The following is a 21,989-nucleotide window of genomic DNA, read 5'->3' as shown; positions in this document are numbered from 1 at the left end:
TGTTTTGGTGTGTCATTACAGTATTTTTACCTAATTATTTATACCTACTATTTATACTTAGATATTTTCGTTTTATAAAGAAAATCGTAAAGAGATAAGAAGAAAAAAAATGGTTTCTTTTCGGTCACCACGCTCAAAAAGTGTAACTTGAATTAATATCAAGAAAAAAGAAATACTGTATAAATACATATAAATAGTTATAACTTATAATTGCATAAGTTAATACAAAATGCTTTGCAATAGCTTTACCGCGGCAGTCCCCGAGTTCCACACATCTTTTTTTTGTTAAAATTGAAGAATTGAACTATTGGTCTTTCTTTTATTTTCCTTAGGAAAATATGCACCTGCAAGATTTCCTTTTTTTGCAATAAAAATCATCCATACATCTTTGTTTCGTTAATATTCATAATATTTATGTTACATTAATTCTACCAACCAACAACATTTTTAAAAAATAAGATATTTCTTATTGGCTTCACTTTTATTTTCTTAACGAAAACATTCTAATTTGACAGATACACAACGAAAAAACACGAACTAAACGTTATTTTTTGTTATTAAAATCATATATCTTTTTTCTTTTCTGTAGTATTCATAAAATGTATGTAAAATTAATTAAACCAACCAATTTGTCTTTTAAAAATAAAGCATTCACTTTTGGCATCACTTTAATTTTCTTAACGAAAACAACTTATTTTGACAGCTTACCTAATGAAACATTCGAGCTAACCTTCGTTTTTTTTTGCAATAAAATCATTCATACATATTCTTTCATTTCGTTACCTTTCACAATATTTATGTAAAACTAATTATAACATCTAACTTATATTTAAAGTTAAAGATTCTATATTCTTGGCTATCTTGAATTATACCAATTAATTCTATTTTAAAAATAAAGAACATAACTCTTGGCTTCACTTTTCTTTTCTTAACGAATGCATCCGATTTTGACAGCTAACTCAACGAAATACACGTGCAAAACGTCGTTTTTGCAACGAAAATCATCCATACATCTCGTTCCTTTTGGTTAATGTTCATTTTCTTCACTTTTCATTGTTCATTCCATTTTCACAAGTTGTTGAGAGAAGAGTACATCTTTTGTGTCGTGTCCGCCGCCCTGCAAAGAAATAATCAATTTTGTTTAACAAAAGACATCTTTTTTTTCGGAAACATACAAAATAACTTTCAAACTTATTTAAGTTACGACATTTGCTGAATTATTCACATAACAAAATCAGTCAGCTGTGTGTAAAGAAGATATACACGGAATCTTTAATTTCTACTTTATTAAACAACAAATTACATAAGGAAAGTTTTTAACAACTCGCATCGCAGCAAACGACGGTCATCGGCTACAAAATAATCATCAAGAAGAAGAAAAAAGGTACTTTTCTTCAAAAGAAAACTCAACTTGGAATTAAGAAAATCTACTCAAATAAAAAGAAAACTTTTTTCTTAACTAACTCGAATTGGATTTAACTCTGATCAAAATAAAACCAACAATTGAAGATGTTTTTAAATAAAAACTTAACAAACGAAAAGAACATTTTGTGCTCATCAATTATTGCCGTTAGTGAGGTTGCGGATAGTAAAAAATCATCATCAATTATTTCTGAAAACAACGAATTTCTTTGATTATTTTAATTTTAAACAAATTTTTAATTTAAGAATCAAGAAATAACCCAGTTTCACATCATCTTACTACTTACCAATTTAGCCAAAGAGTTTTCTCTAAATTTTTTAAATAAATCAAAATCAAACATAAAAATCAATCTAAAAAGATGCATAAAAATTGCAATAAAACATAAGAAAAACTATAATAACAGTAATACAAGGAATTTCTTCGTCGTTTTATTCATCGTTTTGTTGATAACTTTTTAACAAAATTATAAAAATAAAATTCTCTTCGTCAATATAAATAAATTTATATTCACAAAAGATTGAAGTTTTTGTTGTTCGCCTAAGAATAAGAAAAAAACGTATTTAAATCAAATTTCAATTAAAATAAAAGTAAAAAATACCGCAACATAAAAATGGCAGTAATTAATCAGAAAAATGTTGGCAAAATCAATTTGTTCTCGCACGTCAAATACGAGCATTTGGTTGCTGGAGTTTCGGGAGGTGTAACTTCTACCTTGTTGCTGCATCCGTTGGATTTGATCAAAATTCGTTTTGCTGGTAAGTAGTTTTTTTCACTTTGAAACAAAGAAATCATTTTTAAATGTTCATTTAAGTTTTCTTGACTTTGAACACATTGTGCATAGCATATTTTGTTCACAACTGTATCATTACAAAAAAACTAGATTAATAATCAATTGCATTTCCTAGTGTTGCTGTGGCATATGATGAGACAACAAAGAGAACGTTCAACAAGGCCACAGCAGCCATTGACACAATAGACAGATTGACTACAACACGTTGCCATTTAGATTTAGTGCAACGATTTTCCACTAATTCGAGTTCATAGTATTCCTGTTGAAACTGGTCTTTGGTAGATTCGTTTATCCACTTTGTCTGGAATGTAGAGTAGGTTCCTCCATCTATAGGTTGAATATAACCTAACAGACAGATAAATGAAGTAAAAATCAATAGAAAAACCTTGGAAACTTTTTTCTTCTCTTGAGTGAAGAAATCGAACAGACAAGAATGAATGGATAAGACAATAATGTGTTTGTTGTTGATAGAAAAAAACATCATATTTGAAATTTGTTAGGTAGGTGCTTTGCTTACCTCTCTACAGAGGTTGTACATAAAATTATCTTCTCTGGATCATTCATACTGCGCGTGAAATCTCGTCTGTCCAAAGGTCTGTTTTTTTTTTTGTTATTTTATTTTACTCTAAACGAGTTGTCTTTCTCTGTCTTTGCGACAGAAACTTGTTTTTGTATTTAAAATAAAAAATATGAATTTCTCTACTTCACAAAAGTAAAATATAACAAAATTAAAGAAATGTAAAATGAAATAGACATACATATGGATGTAGGTATATGTATATCTCGTAAAATAGCAGCTGACGCAATTTGGGTGAAAAATTAATGCAGACAAATTGGCGACGGCGGCGGCCACAAGACATTAAAAAAAAGAGGAAAAGTACCAACATTGCATTGTAGCTTCCGTTGATTGTAAGAACAATTTAAAACATCAACAACAAGTATCTATGTTGTATCTAAAACAAAAAGTCTAGCTGTTTTATTTGTATTTAAAGAATTGATTTAAGCTAATTCATTTGTAATACCTATCAAATGTTCTTGATGATTACTTCAGACTTGCGTGAAAATGATTGCTTAGGAGGGCACTCAACTTTAATTAATTTCTTTTCGATAATAATCTAGAAAGCCTCGGGCTGGTCAAGGTCGTCAAGGTAGGGTTTTTTTTTAATTTGGTTATTCGATATTCTTTTGACACGATTTAAAGAAGCCCACTATATTTCTCTTTTTTGGCCTTACTACGAAATGACGAAAGACATCATTTTTAAATCCTACATAAAAATCTATGGTGGCGGTGTCAAACGCCCTTTCTGATTGTTTGGTTTCGAATTCACTCAGAAAAATATTTATTATTATTAATTTCAATTTCACCGGTAAATAAATTTACAGTGGCTCCCACGACTAATCGGACAAAAGAGAATTTAATTTTTCGCAATTTTTCTAAGAAAAGCTAAAGAAGTAGAAGAACTTAATCCATCATTTTATAACGTACCCGTCCAAGCTTCGCATGGGTAAACATAAATAGGTACAGATATTTAAGTTATTAGGATGCTAATTAAAAACCATCATGAATCACTAAATTTAAAAAAAAAATGTATGCTTATCTTAAAGCCTTCCTGTACACTACGTTGGCTGTGGTATTTGTAGGTGGCAACAAAACGTATTGATTTTTAGGAGATCCTTCTCGAGAAAGTGCCACATACAATTGTCGGTGGGAAAAGCACTCTTTCCTTAAGTCGATACCAACTATGGAAAAAGTTTGTCCCTGGGATTTATTTTTTGTTAGGGCAAATGATATTTTTGAAGGGAAGTGTAACCTTTTAAAAGATATGGGCAAAGCAGTTGGTATCATCGATATCCGCGGAACATGTGCGAGCTGACAAGCCGCCGGACGCATAATGATAGTTGCTACAATCACATTATCTCTTAATTCCTATCAAATCTTTCCTCTTTATAATATTAGTGTAGATATTGTTGAACATTTTTGTTGTCCTATCATTAATAATCTTCGCAGCGTATGGAAGACATTTTATGGCTAATATTTTTACAACTTCGGTTGGTTTTAATACGAATATCTAAAGATTTCTATAGTAATATAATACTAGTATAGTTTTATAACGAAAAAAGAATTATTAAAATCGGTAGAAGTACTTTTTGAGTTTATTCGTTACATACAAAAGTTCAAATTAGGTTTAAATAAGATAAAAACTGCATTTCAAATAAGCAAATAGGAATTTAAAAAAAAAAGAACTCGTTAATTTAACCTCTCACATTTAATCGGACACTAGAAGTATTTACACTGTACTCTGTAACGGTATTTTTCACTTTTAAAGACAATGGTATCATTAGCCTTTTATTACTAAAGACTATTAATTAAATTTAAAGTAGTTTACTGATCCAAGTTGAAATTACACATTGTGAAAGTAAATGTCTTTGAAAATTAGAAAATTGGTACGAGAAAAGGGGAACATTCTGCAACGCTCTCCTTCCACAGTCCTTTACATAATTTCAAGATTTAAAGGCGAATAAATGATTTTTGATGTGAGTGTAAAAGAAAAGAAGCTTGAGACGTAAGATGAGAAGCTTCTTTTTAGGCTAATCAACTTAAATTCCTCCTTTCTCGTAATCTCTAAAGATTTTTTGGAAAGAGACAACGAGTAAAGAAGTCAGCAACGAACCATCAGAAAATGAAGCATCGCCTTCGAAGTAATGACCGAAAAGGCCGTGAAGCCGCGTTTAAAAAGTTATACATCAGTGAGAAAATAGAAATGAAAGACTTAAGTTTGTCTATGAATATATAACAAAGGATACGTCTTCTTGGAATAAGGTGAAACTTCGTCATTCTATTAAAACTCCCTAAGTCCATTTTTTGTGTTTTGAGATATTTGCATAAAAAGTTTAGATTTTGGGAGTTTTAATTCTTTATAATTTAAAAATGGTGCATCGTTAAGCTTAGGGATCTTTGAAAAAATATAAATTTTGTCATTTGCATGAACTTGCGTTATTTATTTCATTTTTGTGGAAATGGACTTAGGGAGTTTTCAAAGAACGACGACAATATTTAGAATAATAAGAATTTATAACTGGCTGAAAGTAAATGAAGAATTTTCTCATTTTGTGGATGGTTAAATGTATCAAATGGCTATCATAAATATTTTGAAGCAACATTTGTTGGCCAGTATCAGTAAACTCGGATTACAATACGTTTTGTTAGCATAATAATTTGATTCCTCTTTTTAATTTGATAAAATTTAAATCTGAACATAATAAGTATTAAAAATAAGACTATGTTTTAAAATGCTTAATGATAATAAATAAATACAAATACAAATACAAAATACAATACAATTTTATCTTTTCCCAGGACAAATAACCAAAGCAAACATCTTGTACAGCAATATTGTGGTTACTGTATACCTGCCCTAATGTCCGATTTCATAAACAAACACTAAAAGCACTTTTATCTCAAAGCTTTTTAAATTTTATCAGTTTTGTTCAGTTTCACCAAGCTTAAAATGGGAAATTTTTGGTGAAATAGAGTTCTCTTCAGAACCTTGTACAAATAAAACCCCTTTTTTCTTTCTATTAAGCGAATTGTGTGAGAAAAAATGAGAAAGCATTATATGTATGTTGAAATAAATGCTATATGGTGGACTTCTTTTGGTACGATGCAGCAAACTGTTGATTTTGAGATATTAAACATATCTCCGACGCAGATTTGGAAAGATCCTGTAGCATAAGATCGTAAAGTAATAAGCACTTATTTTAATGCACTGACGGGTTTATTTCGGTTAGTTTTATGCTCCAAATGATAACCAAACAAACTCAACAACTAATCCACAGATGTTTTGGAAATATGGAACATCATTTTAAAGTCAATATCATCAGTCTGAAAATGGATTCTTGTGAACGCGGAATACTCTTGAACGGCAAATAACTATATGTTGCTCTTCTTCGCCAAATGAAGATGATCAATCTAATATTCTTATTAAAAATTAAAATCATAAAAATGATATTTATAATAGCTGTGTTCACTGACGCTGTGCTGGACTGTTCTAGACAGAAAAGTACAGCTTTTTTCCTGTTCATTGATGTTTTTTTTCTGTTCTGAACTGTTCTACTAACCTGTTCATTGACAAACCTAGAACAGTTTACATCTAAACCTAGAATTGTTTACGTTTTGATTTGGCAGTGCTTTGTGTTTTTTTTTTCTCGCGATTTAAAAAAAATTTAAATAAAGTTATTTTGCCAATTTGTTTAAGTCTTTCTCGGAATAGGTTGAAACAACTTCTTGCAAATGACTTTCAATGCAATTTCTTTTACATTTCATCAAAGAAAAGGTAATAACATTCGTCACACTTTCATTCCAATCATCTGAAGAGGAATCCGACGAAAAATCACTATCGGTGTCTAAACTACTAACATTTTCATTTAGTATTATCTTAGCAATCACTTAATTTTCCATTTCAATAATTTTTAATAATAGCTATTTTTCACAATAAAAACACAAAAAATGAAAAAAAAAAATAAGCGAGAAACGAAAAATTCACACAATTTGCAATTTGTTTTGCTTTTTTGACAACTGACGTTTAACTGACTGTTCTCACTTGATCTGACGTTTCTCACGAAACTGTGCTGTCCGTACTGTTCTGATCTAGACAAAACCTGGGTGAACACAACTAATGTTGTATATATAAATATTGAGAATACAAATTTTTGCAAAACAAAACATCAGCTGTCAATCTGTCATATTCATTTTTTAATGACACTTTTAGTGTTTGAATGAGCCAAAAATGAGCATGAGCATATGTTAAATACCTCGACGCGTTTAGAAAGCGATTAAATCGAAAGGATACGCAACTAATTACTAAATATTAAGTGTCGGATTATGTGCGCGGTCTTAAATAATAGAGTTGTTTTTGTTTTTAATATAATTTTACTGTTCAATGGCTTAAATTGTAATTTTGCCTTGTTTAAAATAAAATGTGTTCAAATTTCATATAAAATTTGTATAATATTTTACACTATACATTCATTTTCTAAGAGAAAATTCATTACGAAAATGTATATTTTATGTGTCTGATTAGTCGTGGGAGCCACTGTATCTTTCATAATACTGAATTTTTGCAAACTAAATTAAGTAAGAAAGAATATGGCCCATTGCCAAAAGTAAAAATAAAAGTCATGCTTTCCTGCTAGAAGTAATATTATTTTGTCATCGAATAATATCGATTTGTATATTAATTATATATTTTTTTATGAGATCATTTACTTTATTAAATCCAATTTAATATTAATGATGATTCATTAAAAATGTATCGTGTTATACCTATAACTTGTTTTTGATGATTGTCACGTGAATTCATACGAACACTGTAAGGTTAAGCTTTGTTTACGCATTTTGCTGGATAAAGTAATTTACTTCCACAAAACAATTTACTTGTTGTTGTTATTGTTTATCGAAGACAGTGTTATTGTAAATATATTTCTTAAAATCAACAATTCAAAAATTGAAAACAAGTAACTGTGTTTCAAAGAAAGTTGTAAAGTGAATTCTTGAAATTACAAACAAAAATATTCCGAAGCAGATTGATTTTTTTATTTGTAACACTTTTTCATTGGGAATTCATCATTTTATAACATCCATGATTAAAACTTGAAAATGCCATTACTAATAGTTTTCGGGGATCAATTCAAGATTTGTTTAACAATTACCTATAAACCAAACTTGTTTGTTCCATTTTATCTTTTTTATTGATTGCAGAAAGGTGATTAGATTTAGAAAAAAGTAGTTATTTGTTTGACAAGTTTAAAAGAGTCATAAAAACACGTCTTTCAATGTTTATCAATCAATCGGTTAAAGCAGACCGAGAATTTATGAATAACTTAAACTTTGTTCATTTGCGCAGATAGAATCAAAAGATCTTAAGAGCCTTAAATCTGGCTAGAACCGATTTGATCAACTTTAATCTGTTTTTTTTTTTGTCTGTGTTTTAATAATTTGAGGATTATCAACTTTTATATTGATAAACAAGAAATACAAACTAGTCGGCAGCAATAATGAATATGATATCAAGCTTTTTTGATTGTACAAACCTTGAACTAGAAGCGCACAATACCATGAAGCATAATTTATGGAATTTTACCTTAAAATAAAAAACAAAAACAATTCAAGTTTTATGAATATTTGTCATGTTTTCTTTCTCTTCTTGTTTTTAAAATACCAAATCGTAAACAAGAAGGTTACCCTAAATTTTAATTCTTTAAATGTTCTTTCTAAAGTATTGTATTCAGCAAAAAAGAATAAAACATGTAAAACCGCTTGAAAACAACTCAATTTTTATTGTTGACATAATGAATATATTTATTTTATTTATTTATTAATTTCTATATTTTTATTTGTATTTGGATAAAGCATTCAACCACCTTTCTAATTGTTTATCATTGAAAATAAAGTCAATCATGATAAATTAGATGTAAACCAACATTTACTAATCCAAATGACCTGAAAGTTTAGTTGAAAATAATAATGATTTAAAATAAATATTTACGAGAAGTTACAATAATAACGACAAATTATTTTTCATACATTATGATGTGCTAATTTCTTTTACAATATCCTCTAAGAGAGATAAATATCTATAGAAATTGATAAACAAATTCAAATAGAATTGCTTAACAACAACAAAAATATTTGTTTATATTTTACAATATTAAAAGAATCGTCAACCCTTAATAAGAACGAATAATGTAATAGAACCCCAGGCCAGACATCTAAGTTTCAAAGTACAAATTTTATCAAAGATTTTCAGAGTTTGTGTATATTTATATTTTGTGGCGCGTGTCTGTCGGTGAAGCAGCAACATTTAATTGCTACACAGAATTATCACTTATTTATTTATTGACATCATTATCAGTTTGTTGCTAGTTTGTAGTTTACTCCATTTTCACACAATTATCTAGAGCAATAGAAAAATGTCAAGTGATTCAGAGAATTCGTATCTTTAATTTTCTTTCCTATTCGAATGAACTTAATTGAATTTAATTTTTGTATTTCTATGAAAACAAATATATTTAAAATGATGCAAATGAACTTTCTAGAAAGTTAACTTATTTTATTCTAAATGGGTAAAAAACTATTGTTGCTTTTATTGCACAAAAATCATACTGATGATATTTTAAGTACTCAGTTTATGACATGATGAAAACAATATGTAACTTTCATTATCTGTTATTTTCGTTACACAGCATGGAACGTAACCAAACACCGGTGAACCATTTCTAATAAGTATTTCAGTGTCAATTGCTGAGTAATGAGTAATATTTTTGTAATCTCTTACGTAAAGGTATATTACTGTAATTTATTGATAGAATCACGATTGACCCTTTAACAGTTTTTAATCGATCGAAGTATGTACTTATTGAAAGTGTGCACGATATGATTAATCAAAATGCAACTATGAAGAAATATTAGCATAGAAATTAAATAGTATCTCAAATTCCTAAATATCTTCTTTCTTGCAAAATTAGTAAACAATTGTAAATAGGTCTCATTGCATTTGGAAAATCTCGATTCAATTTTCAGAGATGGTAGATACTGAACCACCCGGCTAGTATATCATTTCAAATTAAATGGATCACATGTGATGTCGCCAAAAATTCTACAAGATGTTTATTTCTTAAGCCTAATACGCTGCTGATGCGAAACGAAATTTCCCATACAAAAATGACATGACGAAATCAAACGAAAAATTTCGCTGTGCTTTTCGTTTTTCAATACGCTGCTAGACTTCTTAGTCTAATTCTCCACTCTTATCGTTCTCAATTTAATTGCCCGGCATAATAATTGCTTGCGAAATTTGTACGTTTAATTTTTTTTATTGAAAACAAAATGGTTTACTCGTGACTTTCGGTGTTTTGATTTTGAAAATTTAAAATAAAATGGATTTGTCTAATGTCTTATAACAATACATTTCTGAATAGTTCTTCGTTGGTCGAAGCAAGTGAAGCTATTTAGAAGTTGGAGCATAGGCTTCACAAAAATAATTCAGCCGATGCGAGCCTCTGGAGTAATATAGCTGCAGAAATGGAAAAATTATGTACTAACTGCTCAACAAGATGTTAATAAATAGAATTCTTTTCCACGTTTGTTTACCAGCAGCTGACTTTCAGAACTTGTCAATTTTTTTGACAGCTGACAGAACTCTCCACAAATATTTGTCTGCTGTGGTTTTCGTTTTCTTTTTGCCCTGCACTTGAAGACCGCCGAAAAAATGTGTTTCACTTCACCTGCGTGCTAGGCTTTAAGGCTAAGCAAAATATTTCTCTTCCCTCTGATCTATCTGTTACCTACAAGACATATTTACAGTACTGTGCAAAACATTTGCAACTTAGATCTTACAACTAAATTTCAAACTAAGGAAATGAAGATTTTAAAAATAATAAAGTCCACCCATGATCGTATTGAATCAATTCAACATAATTTGATTCGTTTTGCCCTAAAGGGTCTTCCTTGGGATGATCCTTATGATCTGCCTCCCTATAAACATCGTATTCTGCTTCTTCAAATGCAATCTCTCCATCAAAGGCGTGTTAATAATGACTTAGTATTTTTTTATCAACTCATTAATGGTGAAACTGATGCACCTTATTTGCTATCTTGTGTAAATTTGAATTACCGAGGCGGAACTTATCACCTACTTTCTTTTGATTTTATACATATTGACTTCCATAGAGCTAACTATGGGAAAAATGAAGCTTTAAGTCGAAAGAGCATATAATTTGAACCGTTCATCGATAGATTTAAATTTAAATAAGATGGAATTAAAATCATTGTTTAGAACCAGTGCTCCACTATCGTAAACGTTCTCATTTTATTTTTGTTCTGTTAAATGTTAATTATGTTTTGTATTTTGTGCGTGTGTTAAGCTATAATTGTATTATTTTTTACTAACAACTAACACACGCATTATGATGAGCCTCTGATCGTAGTTTGAAGCTTGCTATAAGCTTACTTCTTTCTGAAATTCTGAAGTGTAAACAAAAATTATTTAATTGAATATACAATTTCGAGAAGGGCATATCTCTGAAAATTTAAAATGTTTAGGAATTGAAAAACAGGTTATTTTTTAAACTAGTGCATACATTTAATTTTGTTTGTATGTAAAGGCGATGACGTTTATAGTAAAATTAATACCAGAGATGTGATGTTTTCGATCTTAACGGGTGTAGACAAATGTTTACGTCACATTGGTATAAAAAAAAGTATTTGACAAAATATCCCACATGTGCCCTTTTCAAAATGGCATATTCAATTGCATACCCTTCATTTTTTATAAAGGCTTTACATCTTCTAGGCATTGAAGCTATAGAGTTATTAATAACCGTTTTTGGAATGTCATTCCAATGCCACTGAATTTCAGCGATTAGGTCACTTCTGTGCTTAAAAATATTGCTCCCTATTCGACTTGTGTTTGGTATCATTGTCGTGTTGGAACATCCATTTCCCAATGGGCATAAAGCAGCATAGTTTTACCAAGGATGTCTACATAGTCTTCAGACTTCATTATAACTTCCACTTAAGAAATTGGCTCGATTCCTCGGCCAAAGATGCAGCAACAGACCAAAATTGAACCACCTCCATGTTTGACCGTCCCTTCAGTGTATTTTGGATTTAGCCTCTCACCTCTTGCCTTCTGCCATGTTGTTTTCCTCCCGATCCGTGCATATTGAACTTTTATTCGTCAGAAAACAAGACCGTTTCCCATTTTTGGGGACTCCAATTGAGATGAGTTTTTGGAAAAGCCAAACGAGTTCACAGTTTTTTGTAAATAAATGACTCTTTTGCTATTTGATTTTCAAATGGAATATTTCTTTGAAATTTCTTTTTGTGATGCTCCTTTTTTGAAAGTACTCAAAATTCTAGATTTTATTTTTTATAATATTTGTTTCCCGAAATTTTTAAAACAAAATCTTTTCTTTTTTAATTTAAAAAGAATTTATCTTAATAACCGATTAAACTAACTAAACAAATTAAGCTACACGTATAAACTTATCAACCTTAAAATACATCGGATTAACCGTTATCAAAATGAGACTAAAAGAGAATTGGCCAATAGTTACAAATGTTTTGCACAGCTGAAATCATTATTGTCTTTGTAAAAGCAGTGCATTTGTAGAATTTGCCAGTGCTTTAAGATTATAAACAATAAGGTGACACTTAAAAAAATCTAGAGCAATAAAAATAAGTTGATTGGAACAACTTTAATATACACGAATGTTCTATTTTTTTATTGGTCGTGATAGTTGCAAAAGTTTTGCACAGTAGTGTACGTCCAAAGCTTGAGTATAACTCCCATCTCTGGGCTGGTGCTCTTATATCTTAATAAAGACTCTTGGACAGTATTCAACGTAGAGCATTTAAGTCGCTTAAACTACGACGTAAAGTTTCTTTTCTATCTCTTTTTTACCGTTATTTTAACGGTTCATGCTCTAGAGAAGAGTTGCATTCCTCCCCTCAAACAATTCAACCCTAATACCCGTGCTTCTAGGAATGCTCATCAGTTTGCCCGTGAGACCAATTTTGGACGTACTCTCAAATACAGAGATTCGTTCTTACAGCTTTAATGTGAAATTACAAGACTCTTTCTTTCAAAGTCATTGCAATAATCAGAAATTCAAACCCACTCTCCCTTACCTAGTGCTCACCCTGTGTCTCTGCATAATAAGGGTAGTAATACCCCCGAGTGTGTGCTTATTATAAAAGTAGCATTTTCAATGTTTTAATTAATGAACTATAAGAATCATTCTATTTGTTGACCAAGTTTTATATCTGTTTTAGTTTGAAGATCATAGAAACACTATTTAACATTTTATGATCGGTTTTTAAATGGGACAAAAATATCTTTCACTTCATTGGTTTATTTATTTAAAAAAATTCCATCCATTTCTTTATCACAGCCGGTGTTGTTTTCTATTAAAAACAAAAAACACTAAACCTCAACATAAATAGAAAGAAAAATAATAAAAAAAAAAAAAAAAAAAAACAGACATCAGCACAATATGTCGGACGGGGCGAGCCCCCTTTTCCGTTCATTGCCAGTCACCGTCATAAAAGTAAATTAGTTTGTTCCTCCTCTTTTCGATATTGAATAAATATATTTTAATAAACAAAACTAATGGAATCTTCCATTGAATGATTGGAAGGGAAAGAAGAAAAACACTTTATGACTGTGCGTAATCTTTTTTTTTTTGATTTCTTTTTAGGGCCATGGCTATGCTCATAAATATATTAGAAAACACTTTTATGTTTTGATTATAGTCTTCCGGGTTTTAAAATATTTTTGTTTTTATTAATTACAGTTAATGATGGTCGAACTGCAGCAATTCCACAATACCGAGGCTTGGGTAGCGCTTTTACCACAATCTTCCGCCAAGAAGGATTCCGTGGTTTGTACAAAGGTGTTACACCTAATGTTTGGGGTTCCGGAAGTGCATGGGGATTCTATTTCATGTTGTAAGTTTCAAAAAATAAAATATGGCTTAATAGTTATGATGTTTTCTATAAATTTGTTTATTTCTCTTTTATAGTTACAATAGCATTAAGACTTACATCCAAGGAGGCAACACAACAACACCATTAGGGCCTGGTCTTCATATGTTAGCAGCATCAGAAGCTGGTGTATTAACATTGCTTTTGACAAACCCAATTTGGGTTGTAAAAACAAGACTATGTTTGCAGTATGAAAATCTAGCTACTGCACCTAAAGCCGACGCATATCGTGGTATGGTTCATGCTTTAGGTCAGATTTACAAACAGGAAGGTGTTCGTGGATTGTATAAGGTAAATTTGATTGATAATTATAAATTTTAATTAATCAAAGGATTTAAACGTGTTTTTTTTTTGTTTGTTTTTGATTTAGGGTTTCTTTCCAAGTATGTTGGGTGTTTCACATGGTGCATTGCAATTTATGACTTATGAAGAAATGAAAAATTCCTACAATGAGCACAGAAAATTGCCAATTGATACTAAGTTGGTAAGTACAATGTTATTTATTTATTACAACTTTTTGTTGTTGTTGCTAAGGTTCATTATTAATAAATTGTGTGTAGAGTTCTTACGTGTATGATTATTCGAATATTCAGAAGTTTAATGAAAACCAAAAAATTAATATCACATTTCCATCTTAAATAAAGTCAAGATAAGATAACGGTTATTTTATTGTTTTTTAACGGAAATTGCAATTTCTTCTTGTTCCCTTATCCCTACAAAAATAATCAAAAACTTCAAAAAATGTATTATTATCAATGTACTGAAAGTAATTAAGTTAATTGCAAAAATACGTTAGTACGAGATAAGCAATATTATTTAATAACTTAGAATATTTGCTTTTTCGTTTTTAATGATAGAAAAACTTTATATATACTATTGCTACTATTCAAAATGCTATTTTTTGTTAAAAGAATGTTCGGCTTTATTGCCAGGAAGTGTAGATGTAGATTAGGTTAGATTAAAGTGACTGCTGTCTAAAATTGCCAACAAACACTAAGATTAGTAGCTGGCCTGTTGTGATATTGTGAAAAACTGTCTCCTTCTCATCATTGATACAGCTTGTCCAAAAAGTTATTTACAGAAGCTGCTATTTTAAAACTATTATCCAGTTAAAACACCTACAACAAAGCTGTGATATAATATAGCAAAAGAAATGTGTTGCCTTGCAAGGAACATTTACAAAATACATTAGGATTATGCACTCGTATATCATTACGGTTTTAACAGGCTACTTTGATTTATTTTATGCTATTTTTGTTTCTTTTATTTAACTGATTTTACATATTGCAGTTTTATTTTTTGGACTGTGCGTCTTTGAAAAATCAATTTACTTGGCAGTGACATTATAATTGTTTTAAAGCCTTTTGGTGGCTTAAGTTCAAATTCGGCTTCAGAATCATTTTATTACGTCCAGACATTTGAGATATCACTTTTAAAAATTCGAAAAAAACATCAAATTAAACTTTTGAAAGTTCTTTTAAGAATAAAATGGAGGCTCCAATCTATGCAAAGAATAAAGGTAAATTTAACGACAAAATTCTAATCTCTTAAATTTGTTGTACATGCATTTTGATTTTTCATTGGCACCTTATACGGAGGCATAATATTTGTAGTCATAATGACCATAAACTTTAATACTGCACAGGAGAACATACATAGAAATGGACATTATGTCGGCTAATAGCTTCAAACTACCTTGCCACCGCGAGGCCTTTAACCCCTATCTACAATAAGGGGATCATACCGACACATCAAGTATATGGACAGAATTGTTGTTACGAGGATTGCTACTTGTATTTCTAGCCTAGGTAACAGTACGTGTTGCCAAGCGCTATCTGTCATTTTTAACGGAAAGTTTGACATTTATAACCATAACCTTCTACAGAATATGTTTCACTTAAGTGCCATTTGTGTTGTTGACAGTTACTTGAAAAATGCAAAAAGGGATGAACTTAATTCTTTCTATAGCGATAAAGCACTGTACAAAAAAGTAGTATAACGAATTTAATCATGGTCGCCGTTCGCTCCAGGATGAATTCCGTGAAGGTCGTTCAAAATCGGTTGTGCCACAAAATATCGATGCTGTGCATGAACTGATAAAGCAAGATCGACATGTTACATATCGTGAGATAGAGTCATCTTTGGGCCTAAGTATGACTAGCATCAATAAGATATTACATGAACATTTGGCCGTGAAAAAGATTTGTTCGCGTTGGATCCCGCATAATCTGACAAACGCCCAAAAGAAGGCTTTTGTCGATTAGTGCAAAGAAATGGTGAACAAATACGGTCAATGTACATCAAAGGCAGTGTATAATATCTACACAGGTAACGAATCATGGATCTATGCGTATGAGCCCGAACCAAATTAGCAATCGACTGTATGGGTCTTCCAAGATGAGCCAAATACATCAAAAGTTGTTCGCGGAAGAAGCACATCGAAGCAAATGGTTGCCTGTTTTTTCGACATTACCAATTACGTGGCGACATTAGTGTTAGAGCAACACAAGTCGGTCAATTCTGAATAGTATACGACAATTTGTTTGCCAGAAGTCATCGGAGAAATTCGAAAAAAGCAGAAGAGGCGAATCATTCTTTATCATGACAATGCAAGCTCTCACACATCCCCTCAAAGAAAAAAATGTTTAACCAGCCAAAACATCGAATTAATGGGTCATCCGCCGTACAGTCTTGATTTGGCACCAAATGACTTCTTTTTATTTCCGCACATTAAACAAAAACGCGCGGACACCGTTTTCTACCCCTGAAGAAACCGCTGATACATTCAAAAACTATGTTTTGGAGGTACCTCAATCGGAGTGGAAGAAGTGCTACAAAAATTGGTTCAAACGCATGCAAAAGTGTATTGCTCTTCATTGAGAATATTTTGAAAAACAATAAAACGAATTTTAATGGAAACTCTTTGTTTTTTCATTATTAAGCTAGAAATATACATAAGTAGCAACCCTCGTACAGTTAGCAATTCTTCGAAAATTTATTAAAACCAAATAGACATGTTAAAAACAAACAGTACAGAATAATATTGACAATAATGAAAACTGCAAATAACATTGGTAAATACAAAAATAAAAGTGAACATTAATTCAAATCGGAAAATTTGTAATAAAATGAAATTAATGAACAAATTGTTCACTGAAAAATCAAACATGGCAAGCATTTAATATTATTTATTGATAAAATGTAACTAATTACTCGTCAAAGCTTTATTTCATAAAACTCAGATTTAACACCATAAATCCCAATTATAAACTTACACCAAGTTGTTAAGAAAATATAGAAAGTGAAGAAAAGCTTGAGTTTTAAAAATTTTGAAAATAAAGTTTCAAAGATAAATCCAGAGTTATTGAATCGAATTTTAAATTTATTTTAGAACTGAGTGAGAGGTTAAAAAGATTTTTATAAACACTTACACCGAAAATAGTATACATTTTTTAAAAAAATTTTTAAGCTTTTTTAAAGTGGTAGATTTCATAAACTTGACTAGATACAAGTTGAATTCAAGACATGATATAATTTTTTTCACCAGAAAAGAAGCTCTATTTTGCTAACCAGAGTAATCAAAATAATATTTGGTATTCGAGCTGGCTAAGTAAAACAATAAATCTGTTTTATTTTTAAGCTATTCTTGTAAACAAGTTGCATTAATATTTTGCAAACAAAATTTCCTGGAAAGCGGATATAAAACCTAGGTCACTGTTTACACCTTAGATTTAATTCCTATTTACTTAATGTACAGGAAGCACGTAGAGTAGATGTGACTCAACGTTATTACAAGAAAAGTGTAAACAAATTTGTTGCAATGTAGTAAACATGTTTATGGCTTCATTTAAATATTTGTACATGACTTGTTTTTCGCATTTGCGTCACGATTTATATTATGTGTACAATCAAGAGGGGCTCGACAACGATTATCTTTTGTTTTCATAAATTCTAATCACTATATTTGTTTCTATTATTCCAGGCTACATCAGAGTATTTAGCATTCGCTGCTATTTCCAAGCTAATTGCTGCTGCAGCAACTTACCCATATCAAGTTATACGAGCACGTCTCCAGGATCATCATCACAACTACAAAGGAACATGGGATTGTGTTAAAGTAACATGGAGGTACGAACGTATGGGAGGTTTTTATAAGGGACTCTTCCCATATTTAGTTCATGTCACACCAAACATTTGTTTAGTGATGCTTATTTGGGAGAAATTGACAAACTAAACTTAAAAAAAAAAACATAATAGTTTTTATATTATATATTTAAATCTATCAACAAACAAAAACTATTATCTTAAGCAGCACATAAATGACAAAAGGCACAATTTTTTTATTTTTGTTTTCTTTTGATAATAATTATTATTGAATGTTTACTTAATATATAAAAAATCCAATATTAGATTATACTTATTTAAAGGCGATAAACAAACTAAACAAAAGAAAAGAAAAAAAAAAAGAAACGAAGAGATTTTGAAAAAGTAAAAATAAAAACGAAGAATAAAAAAGTAGACAGGAGATAAAAATAACAGAATAAGTAAATTTAAAGAAATCAAACAAAAATCTCAAGAAGATAAAATTTACTTAGCTAAGAAATTTTTGTATTATTGTTATTATAATAATTTTTCTATTCCATCCACAACTATGCTTCTATTTTTTTAGTTTAATAGTTCTTGAATATTAGATTTTTAAGAAGATTATCTTTTTGTCCGTTCAACTCTCATTTATATATGCATACAAAAAAACAAACAAACAAATCCCATTTTCCATTCTATACGCAAAATCATTTAGATTATAAGTCATAAAACTATTATTAATTTATTTAACGAAAAAGAGATGAAAAAGAAAAACAAGAATATTATAATAATCCTAATTTGTTTTGTTACTTTTAAACGATACATTTATTTACGTATTAAATGTTGATTATACACAAAATTCAGTAGAAAAACAAATGTTTTGGTTTTTAATTTTTTTTTAAATATTTGTGTAGTTGATAAAAAAAAAACAAAATGGCATAAATGGAATAACAACTAAATTGAAAAGCACAGAAGCACAAAAGAAGAAGTAAACAAAAGTAAAAAACTTGAATTAATTTTATGATAAATTTTAGTATTTATTTTACTTTATGTAATGTGTTTTGGAAGTTTATTATTCTTTGCTAATTTAAAAAACAAAAAATAAAACAATACATAATATCAACTACCATAATTATGAAACAGGAAATAGGGAAAAACATGAAAATAGACTTGGCTCGGGTTCAAAATAAGAAGAAAATAAATCACTGTCATGAGCCACACGGGGGAAATATGAAAACATACAAAAATGTATTTATTTTTTAAGAGCGATTGTTGGCTTTTTAGATTATTGCATAGCATATTCATCTACTCGTTCCATAAGATTCATCCTCATCACAATGTTGAAAGCACGCTGGTTCCAATTATGAAAACTAAACGTTCTGACATGCTTTGATTTTGAAAAATTTCCGAGGAGAACCTGAGATAGGGATTTCTAGATTCTCTGGTTCGATCGTTTTTGTCATTTCACTTGTTGTGGCCGAGCGAATGAAGAAGACGAAAGTGTTCAAGAAAATGCATCTTCCACTTCATATATCTGCTTTTGTTACCAGGGGCGAACTATTTGCATTGATTTTGGCACTTTGTTTTACTGGCGAGAATTTCTTTTCGTCATCAAGTCGAAGGACCAATTTAATGCTTATTCCTCAATAGAAGCGTTCTTGACAATCCTATCAAAGTTGTTCAAGTGCGGAACCAGCATGAATTTTTCATTCATTATTTTGTCTTTTCCAAAAGATAAAATAATGGCGTATCATTTCAAATGAATATAAGTAATTCAAGTGTCAAGGTTTGCAATGTGTTCAGTGTTTTACATACATAACATGCACTTCATAAATTGTTTCATCACATCTTAAGTCAGTCTATCCATCTATTCCATTCTTTGACTATTCATTTTAAGGAAAAAAATCTCTTACAAAATTCTTTGAATTGAAAAATAAAAAAAAAAAAACGAAAACTGTACAAAACTTACAGTCACTACTTAAATGTTATGAAATTTAAAATGCTATCAAATAAACTACCTACAATATAACAGTTCTAAGAAAATTTCCTATTTTAAAATAATTCTTAAGAATACCTTGTTTGGCAAAAAGATTCTTCATTATATATTTTTTTTTTTTAAATTCTGTTATAAAACTTTGTAATTTCGTACACATTAAAAAAAGAAAAGAACAAAAATAAAGCTATTAAAAAATATCATCATCTATCAACACTCGAAGCGACTCTTTTATTTATAATTTTGTAATTTTGAGTGCTTCTCTGATTTTTTAAACTTATATAAACAACAACAGCTGATTTTTATAAAAGAAATATATACAATAAAATGAAATAAGTCATGATGCAGAATCTCTTTGCTAAAAAAGGTAAGCAGCATCTTATTTAATTTATGACAATTTTATTTTGAATTGATTTTTCTATTCTAAAAAAAAATTCTTAATAATTATTACAGATTTGAAGGATGGCGTGGTTTTTACAAAGGTCTACGACCCAGTTTAACTCGAGTCATACCAGCAACGATGATAACTTTCTTAGTCTATGAGAAAGTTTCTAGATATCTTTTGGACCAGAAGAAGTTAAGGGAGAGTAGAGCATCAAATAAATAAATTGAAGATAACCAGATGCTTTTCTTCAAAGTACCAACTTGTCATTTGTTTTAGTATTTAAGTTAAAAAATGTGTAACGCTTAAAGTTTGTTCCTTGAAATGAGCCACCAAAGAGACTTGCTGTATAACTACATATTGTTTAAAAAAAATTAAGTTTAAAACAGAGATTTGCACAAAGCTAAAAATAAAATTAAATTCATAATTTAAGAATAATTAATAAATATAAATTCTAAAGTAAAGTAAAATATTTATTTATAAGTCTTATCTTTCTAACAATTAGAAACAAAGTTTTAATATTCATTAAAATAAAAAGATTTATTGGCGCTATAACTCGTGGGGGGCCAAGGCTTAGTGAATCACAACTCTCAAACATTCCGTGCGTGAGTAATGTGCTGAAGCGACCTACAATTTGTGTGTGGAATCCTCTTCTCTTGAAGGGTTTCTCCATTCCTCAGTAGTTTAAATATTATTTTTGCAAATTTTGTTCGGATCTCCACAGTTACAACGGCTGCCGTGATGGAAGTAGCATTTTTATAAGTAACAAATATATTTATTATCTTTGGGAGTGGAGTGAAAACCAACATTTCTTGATGTGAATTTGTAGACATAAGCATCATAATATCAAATTCAAATGTCTGGCATTTTTTTCAGCAATGGTATACAAAAATATCAACAAAACTTTCCCCGATTACAATAATGTATGTCCTAGAGGTTTTGATTGCAGCATTCTTGTTGCCAAACGCATTTTAGCTTTTTCAAATACATATTTTAACTTAAAACCCTGATAACTTTTTTTCTATAAGGCATAACCAAAAGAAAGATATACCAAAATGTCAAGAATTTGTTTGCAATTTTTTTAAAACAACCGGCCTTAAAATAAATGAAGCACGATTTGTGTTGTTTTAGAAAACTTGCAAATCAGCTTCGGAAACAAATTTTAAAGACATTTAAAGTCAGTTAAGAATTTTAAATATTTCTGTAAACCCTTAAGTAAATTATATGCCTAAACATTTTATTAAGAAGCGTTTTACTGCAGCAAATTAATCGCTTCAACTATATAAGCAAAATTTGGAAAAATGCGTTAGTAAATACAGGGGCCTGATTGTGAGGTTCGCGGCGGATCGTTTTCAAATTCGACCCTTCAAATTCCACTCGCGTCATATTTCCTTATTAAAGAATTCGCGGCGAAGCGAAAATATTTCTTCCCATATTTCAGTGATTTGACACTTTTTGTTTCACTTTTTCTTCCAATATTCCAGTGATTTGACAGCTTTCCACACATTTTATTTTGTTGTGATTGGATTTGTGAAAATTGCAGTGATTTATTCAAAACTTTTTATTTTATTGTGGATACATTTTAAGAAAATTAAAATAAAGCTTACTCACATTTTTATATAACTACAAACCAGAAAGAATCCACGAAATCGACAGTGAATAATAATAAACACTCTTTCAAATTGACATTTCAAATTCGTTACTTGGTCGAATTCAAAACGAAGAAGTCGAATGCAAAGCAATAATAGAAAAATGGCAAACTCGCTAGCAAAA

General features: G+C 29.9%; 1 protein-coding gene across 1 annotated transcript; it reads left to right on the top strand.

The window, feature by feature from the left end:
- Positions 1 to 1,060: 1,060 nt before the first annotated feature.
- LOC129949466 (mitochondrial folate transporter/carrier) lies at positions 1,061 to 20,692 on the top strand. Its single transcript, XM_056060945.1, has 6 exons — positions 1,061 to 2,178; positions 13,569 to 13,722; positions 13,797 to 14,049; positions 14,129 to 14,242; positions 17,741 to 17,886; positions 20,288 to 20,692. Exons 1-6 carry the CDS (start codon positions 2,034 to 2,036, stop codon positions 20,439 to 20,441), a joined length of 966 nt encoding a protein of 321 aa, XP_055916920.1. The 5' UTR covers positions 1,061 to 2,033; the 3' UTR covers positions 20,442 to 20,692.
- The last annotated feature ends 1,297 nt before the right edge of the window (positions 20,693 to 21,989 follow it).

This window comes from Eupeodes corollae, chromosome 3 (genome assembly GCF_945859685.1).
Source record: "Eupeodes corollae chromosome 3, idEupCoro1.1, whole genome shotgun sequence".
NCBI classification, from domain to species: domain Eukaryota; kingdom Metazoa; phylum Arthropoda; class Insecta; order Diptera; family Syrphidae; genus Eupeodes; species Eupeodes corollae.
The sequence above is the reverse complement of the archived record's forward strand: the minus strand, read 5'-3'. Positions and strand labels throughout refer to the sequence as shown.